General features: G+C 39.2%; 1 protein-coding gene across 2 annotated transcripts in view; it reads left to right on the top strand.

Moving 5' to 3' along the window:
- Positions 1-7,735, top strand: part of LOC123970215 (protein sidekick-1-like) — a 248,953-nt gene that overhangs the window by 178,138 nt on the left and 63,080 nt on the right. For both annotated transcript variants that reach the window (XM_046048135.1, XM_046048134.1), the window contains one exon: positions 1,434-1,615. In XM_046048135.1, coding sequence (XP_045904091.1) covers positions 1,434-1,615 — 182 coding nt within the window. The remainder of the gene's footprint in view (positions 1-1,433; positions 1,616-7,735) is intronic.

Here is a 7,735-nt window from a genome sequence, read left to right as displayed (position 1 = left end):
AAAAAAAAAAAAAAAAGAATTGCAGCCCTAGTATAGAGAAAACCATATGAAAATGTATGTTTTCACCCCTCCCCTACTCCCTCTTTATCAAATACATAACCACACACACATTCAGTCATAAGTGTTCTTTGCAGACGCTCTCACTGCCCTTGGTCCGCCACTCTTCACTTTGATGTCTACCTTAAGTGTGACACAATGGGTGTGTAATCAAACCGTCATCAGCTGCGCTTACAAGAATTTTCATATAATTGCAGTAGAAGTTATCAGGTCTTTATTCTAGTTCTGTGTGTTATCTGCCTCCACTTCAGAAATCAGCTGAAAATAGAATAGGACTCTCATACATCTCCACTGTATCATTTCGGCTTTATAGGACAGAGCTTCTACCTCCTCCTGTCCTCCCCTTTGGATTCTCTTTTCTCCCCGTTGTATCTGCTGGCAGGTCCTCACCCTTTTTTTCCTGTTGTCTCACACTTTTTCTCCTCCGTCGCTCCCCCTTCCTCCATCTCACCCATTGTGAGTGTAAGTTTGTCAGGTGGAGAGAGAGGAAAAAGGGGTTATCTCCTCTCCACTACAGAGATCCCCTGTCAGCCTCCTGCGCCCCCTCACTTTGTGCATCTGTGTTTGTGTGTATGAGTGTGTTCCTGTGTGTGTGTGTGTGTGTGTGTGTGTGTACAGTATGCATGTGTGATAGAGCGCTGACTCAGCCGGTGAAACATTGGAATATCCTCGAATAGGCTCCATATTAAAATGCTGACATGTGGATTATTGCTCCATTCAGCTCCATTAGATATGTACAATATCTAAGTAATATTACACCTCCCAGTCTAGTTGGGTCATATATCCTTTTAACTGGACACTTATATCACATGTACTAAAGCGAAGGCCTGAAGGCACACTATTCAGAGATGTCTACCAGGCATTGAAGGTTTTTATTCCTTAGGGATTCAGTGTGATTCAAGCGATGGAAAATCCTTCAGTATATTTTCTCTGCCTCTTAGATGGTCAACATAAATTTTATTGTGTGAAAGTAAAATTGTTTATTTTAAAAGGTATATTCAGGTATGCTCACTGGTATGATTGTATATTATTAAGCTATGTCCAAAGTTTTTTCTGGGGACATATTTCTCAGTACATTTGGTTATATTAGATTGATTCATTACATGCTTTTGTCCAAAACAAATATTTTTGCATGTACAGATACATATTTCTATCCTTAAATCTGGGTTTATGTTTTTTCTCAAGCACAACTTTAAATGTGTGTAGAAAGAGCTAAGGATATAACCATCAAAACCTATGATTACTATATACAGCTGTTACTCAGGTCTGCCACCTGAGTAACAGCTGTAATATAGTTCATATGTGAATACATTTGTCTGTGTATTTTGATTTATGCTGAAACCAACAAGTGTTTCTGTGTGTGTTTGGGTTTGTAGGTACCGTCTGGCAGGGCTGCCAGGAGATTACCAGGAGAAAAACATCAGCAGCCCAGAGACCAACTACTGTCTGCTGAAAGATCTGATCATCTGGACGCAATACCAGATCCAGGTGGCTGCCTACACTGGAGCCGGCCTTGGTGTCTACAGCAGCCCTGTCACGGAGTACACTCTTCAGGGAGGTAAGTAAACAGACACACAATTTTTTATTTCTTATTTTTGGAGGGCAAACCAAATGTTCCAAGACATTTTGAGTCATCAGTCCATCCATACACACATATTTTTGAACTAAGTATTACTGCAAAACATATTGGTAGCATTATCTTTCAGTGTACGTTATTTTAATTATTATTATTATTAAATGCACATATGTTCCCACTTTGTTATGTTATAAAGAATATAATGTGTGAGACAAACATACAAAATTTATGAAAAACTTTATAGTCACTTGCTTATTCTATATGCTCTCAATTAATTATTTGTCCGATTAATAAATTGTCAAAAGTCAAAATACCAGACCATGGAGGACATGTCACTACTTCTCATTTCATGTACAAGTTAGATGCAAGACCCCTTCAATTTTGATTTGGTGTTTGTACAGTTAATGAGTAGATAAACAGGGAGAGCATCTTTTCATAGACTCTGTGAGCTCGAGCAAAAGACAGTTGCTATAGATAGAAATAAAGGGAAGTTGCTGGTAATTGATATGTTTTCTTGACTTCGTCAAAAAATCTTTATCCATCTGTAATAATAATATGAAAGAGAATACGAAATTGCAAGTACAAGGTTCCCCACCTAAACATATTTTAAAAAACTGGCATGTGAGTAATCGATTTTCCCAGCCCAGATAGATTCACTTTATATTTTGTGTGGAATGTAAAAGTGCATTGAAGAACGATACATTTTGATGCAATTGTATGGACACATGCGTCTCTGAAAACGTTTACACTACAGTACACAGAGACATTTCTATAATAGTAGCAGGTTGCATTATAATGAGTAGATAGACCATCCTCAACTATTGTTACTTTTATGGGTAGAGATCACAGTTACAGGCAATGAGCTACCTCGGCAGGCTTCCCTCTCAATGATAGGATGAGGAGGTCAGCTTTGAGACAGTTAATGCAGTTCAAACTTGAGTTAAAGTTGCCCCTGAGGCATCCCCTCAGAGGCATACCAGCTTCAACCAACTGGGAGGACACCCTAAGGGTGACTCGGGACACGCTGGAGGGACTACATTTCCCATCTGGCCAAGGAGCACCCTGGGATGCTGGAGGATGAGCTGGAGGAAGTTCGTGGAGAAAGTTTCTTTACTACTCTATAAATATATTATATAAGTAGTGGTATGTTGATTGTAACCCTTGTAATAAACTGGCTGCACAGATAAGCACACTTTCAAGCCTTTCAAACATAAATCCATTCAGAAGCAGTTAGAGAAGGATGAAATAAAGGGAGATGAGAGGAAGTGGTTTTGGGGGTAAATAATCTTTTAAACACGTGCTCTTCCCTTCACGACTTATATTTTTTTAAAAAGTATATTATCATTATTAAAGATGGGTTGAGCTACACACACACATGTGCACATAAAACTTGCAGTCATTATTACAAGAGTTTAGGACAGGTTTATAGACTCAGAAGAGGCAGTTAGGCTCATTAATTATTCTAATGTGGTTTAATGGGAGTGTCTGCGATGGATTGGACATTTTCTCTCTCACTATCTCTGAGAGGATGTGGTTGAACTCAGTGTTAGACTCTGATAGCATTGCTCTTCTCCAGCGCTCTCACATACAGGCATACTAAGATTCCCCCAGAGGACAGAGTTTAGTGTTTTATCTGTAGCTGTGAGCTGTGAGGGGTTAGAAGCCGGTCCCCAGGAGTACAGTCAGCATGGCAAGGGGGGAGAGAGCATCTTTAACATCAATTAATCTTCCGTCTCTCTCTCTCTGTCTTCTCATCCTTTGGCTTTCTTCCTCTCACTATCTATTCCCTTCCATTTTTCACCAGTTTTTGTTCTGGTCTGTGCACTTTCCACTCTGTACACTCTCCTTTCTCTGTGTGTCTGTGTGTCATCTGGCTTCTTTGGCTCAAACATAAGATGTAAAGGGCATTCCCATCATGCAACAGTGCATTATCACTCTGTGGCTTTCTAGCATTGGCATAAACCCCTTACAGTTTAATCACCATAACGTGCCCACAAACCCGCACACACACGTTTCACAGTTCTCTTCTCCTTGGCTTTAATGTTGTCATGGACTCTCCCGTAGATAAAGTCCATATAACGCAGGAAGACTCACAGTTAGAGACACATTCTTCTTCTTATACTGACAAGAAGGAAAAGGGAAAAATAAGAAAAACATAAAAGGCAGTGTATCAATCGTGGAGTGGATGAATTAAATTTGTGTCCAACCTGTGAGAAGCAAACACTACATGGTCAGCCCTTGTTTACGATATTTTACATATTAATTTTTTGCAAACTTAACAAATGACCTCCATTTCATTGAAAAACATGTTCTAATAAATATACACAGCATATTCCACAACTTCTTTTGTTTCCCATCCTATCTCTTCACTCTCTGGTGGATGATGAATGACTTGGTCAAGATTATACACATTTCAAACAGACTTATTGCTATTCTGCTATTTACAGTATTATGTTAATTATTATTGTTCTGCTTTAGTTTGACTGGAAATTCTTATTGTTGAAATTTTTAGTGCTGACTCTTTGAACTGATATTCAAATTTAAACACAGAAACACACAGGGCTTAAAGTTCCCTGGTGCTGTGCCGGAATTCCGGCGCGAGGCGTTTTTGTATTCAACAATATAATAATATATATATATTTTTATATTAATATATAATATATTTTTTAACTGTTGCGTGTTAGGTGTGTGTGAAGCACCAGTCTTCCTCTGCACAATTGGTGGCTCGGTGTCGGTGTATAACGAAAGAAAGGGGACTGGCACTTCCTGGCTATGTTTACATGCTAGCTGTAGTTAGGCTAATATAAAGCGACGCAATAGCAGTCCGTGTGTATTTATTGAAATAATAATGCGTTTTGGACTAAATATTTTACTGGATTTGATCGTCTGGACCTTTGCCAACATAACAAGGCCATTTTTGTGGAATGTAATCCACCGGTCGAGTACGGCTTCACAGATAAGTGGTGTCAATTTTGATAATAGGCAGTGCTTGAAGTGGGCCACCGATTCCAGTAAGTTACTTCTACATTTTACTTTTTGGCGTCCCGGGACTTTTCTTGCGTACTCTATGTGGCGCTCATCTGTTCCCATTCTTGCCTGTTTGCTAATCTCTGTCGGCGGAGACGGAGCAGGTAGAAGCTCGGTGCCTTTCATGCAGCCATGAGCTCCTATGTGAATGGGGAGTACCAGCAGGGCTGGGCAATAAAACAATAATGATTATTAATTAATTATTGCAACATAATTTACCTCAATAACAATATAACAAATGTTTAATTTAAAGTGTTTGATTTAATTATTTTGAATCACGAACAAATCAGCACTTTACTTTGTTGAGGAAAAGGGACTGAAAAAAATATTACTTAATTGAAATTTACTTAATCATAATTGTTTTGAATGTTTAACTCTGATTTGTTAAGTGATCCCAGTGTTTCCCACAGAATGGCACCAGTTATAGACAACGTGCTAACCTTGACAGCCCAGCTGTATTCTAACGTTAACTTCTTATTAGCTAGGCTCCTTACGTGCTTGCTAATAACTTTTTTTAAGTCGGGCGTCTGCTGGGCGTCTGACAGTGTTGGACAGGTTTGTGCAGCGGTGTTCATGAGGGAGAGAGAGAGAGGGACGAGCGAGAGGATGTGCTGCGTGACTGCGCTACGGGGCTCTGCAATCAAATACCATTTTAAATAGGCCTAGTAAAAAAAATAATTCGAAAATCAATATGTGGCAGTCAGCATTGATATTGTGGTGTTTCGCCACAAATAAATGAATGTATGGGAAACACTGGATCCACTGTTTGTTCTGACCATAAAAATAGTTTAAAACCACAATTAAGAATCTGGTTTCTTCAACTTTCACTCAGGAGTAAAAATCTGCCTTATAATGATTTGACATTTATCATAAGAATAATCGATATTGAATGATGTGTAATGTTTTATCGTGATAACATTTTCAGCCATATTGCCCAGCACCTATATTTTCCACTTCAAGCACTGATTATAGGTGGTGGCAGAAAATGTTACCAGAATGCAGGAAATGAACTGTTTAATGCTCTAAATATTCTGGGGGAGGATCCCCAGACCACCCTTAATATATTTCCACATTGAACGTTTTATCAAACCAGTGTACAATTATCTTGTTGTCTTTTTCTTGTGAATCCAGAATTGTGTTTCTTCATGTTTCGTGAGCTAAGTGTATGTCAGAACCCTAATCTGAGTCCCTATGTCCCCGTCAGTTTTCAACACAAAGTTACGCTCTTGCCGAACACATTTCAAGCACAGAAAAATGTCTTGCTTTAATGAGCCCTGGACACAGAGTCCTAATTTATTACTGATTAGCAACATGGATGTCTGGATGTTTTTTTTCCTTCTGTACAATATAGTATACTTAATACACTCTAGTGCACTGCAAATATCCAATATATTAGCAAGTAAATCCATTTTCCATGGAGATATATATATACACAGGTGCTGGTCATATAATTAGAATATCATTAAAAAGTTGATTTATTTCAGTAATTCCCTTCAAAAAGTGAAACTTGGATATTATATTCATTCATTACATGCAGACTGATATATTTCAAATGTTTATTTCATTTAATTGTGATGATTAAAACTGACAACAAATGAAAATCCCAAATTCAGTATCTCCGAAAATTAGGTAATTGTATTACTTAAGACCAATACAAAAAAAGGATTTTTAGAAATGTTGGCCAACTGAAAATTATGAACATAAAAAGTATGAGCATGTACAGCACTCAATACTTAGTTGGGGCTCCTTTTGGCTGAATTACTGCAGCAATGCAGCGTGGCATGGAGTCGATCAGTCTGTGGCACTGCTCAGGTGTTATGAGAGCCCAGGTTGCTCTGATAGTGGCCTTCAGCTCTTCTGCATTGTTGTATCTTCCTCTTCACAATACCACATAGATTTTCTGTAGGGTTAAGGTCAGGTGAGTTTGCTGGCCAATTAAGAACAGGGATACCATGGTCCTTAAACCAGGTACTGGTAGCTTTGGCACTGTGTGCAGGTGCCAAGTCCTGTTGGAAAATGAAATCTGCATCTCCATAAAGTTGGTCAGCAGCACGAAGCATGAAGTGCTCTAAAACTTCCTGGTAGACGCCTGCGTTGACCTTGGACCTCAGAAAACACAGTGGACCAACACCAGCAGATGACATGGCACCCCAAACCATCACTGACTGTGGAAACTACAACTACACTGGACTTCAAGCAACGTGGATTCTGTGCCTCTCCTCTCTTCCTCCAGACTCTGGGACCTTGATTTCCAAAGGAAATGCAAAATTTATTTCATTTTTTTCATCAGAGAACATAACTTTGGACCACTCAGCAGCAGTCCAGCCCTTTTTGTCTTCAGCCCAGGCAAGACGCTTCTGACACTGTGTCTTGTTCAAGAGTGGCTTGACACAAGGAATGCGACAGCTGAAACCCATGTCTTGCATACATCTATGCGTGGTGGTTCTTGAAGCACTGATTCCAGCTGCAGACCACTCTTTGTGAGTCTTCCCCACATTTTTGAATGGGTTTTGTTTCACAATCTCCAGGGTGTGGTTATCCCTATTGCTTGTACACTTTTTTCTACCACATCTTTTCCTTCCCTTCGCCTCTCTATTAATGTGCTTGGACACAGAGCTCTGTGAACAGCCAGCCTCTTTAGCAATGACCTTTTGTGTCTTGCCCTCCTTGTGCAAGGTGTTAATGATCGTCTTTTGGACAGCTGTCAAGTCAGCAGTCTTCCCCATGATTGTGTAGCCTACAGAACTAGACTGAGAGACCATTTAAAGGCCTTTGCAGGTGTTTTGAGTTAATTAGCTGATTAGAGTGTGGCACCAGGTGTCTTCAATATTGAACCTTTTGACAATATTCTAATTTTCTGAGATACTGATTTTGGGGTACCTGTGTGTGTGTGTGTGTGTGTGTGTGTGTGTGTGTGTGTGTGTGTATATATATATATATATATACACATATATATATATATATATATATATATATATATAAATAAAATCTCCATTTTCCATTATAGCTCAGTGGTTAATGCCACTGACTTTTGTACAGGTGATCGTGGGTTCGGTTCCCTTTATGGACCCTTAG

The sequence above is a fragment of the Micropterus dolomieu genome, linkage group LG04 (genome assembly GCF_021292245.1).
Source record: "Micropterus dolomieu isolate WLL.071019.BEF.003 ecotype Adirondacks linkage group LG04, ASM2129224v1, whole genome shotgun sequence".
NCBI lineage: Eukaryota > Metazoa > Chordata > Actinopteri > Centrarchiformes > Centrarchidae > Micropterus > Micropterus dolomieu.
Note: the sequence above shows the minus strand (reverse complement) of the source record. Positions and strands in the feature narration are given on the sequence as shown.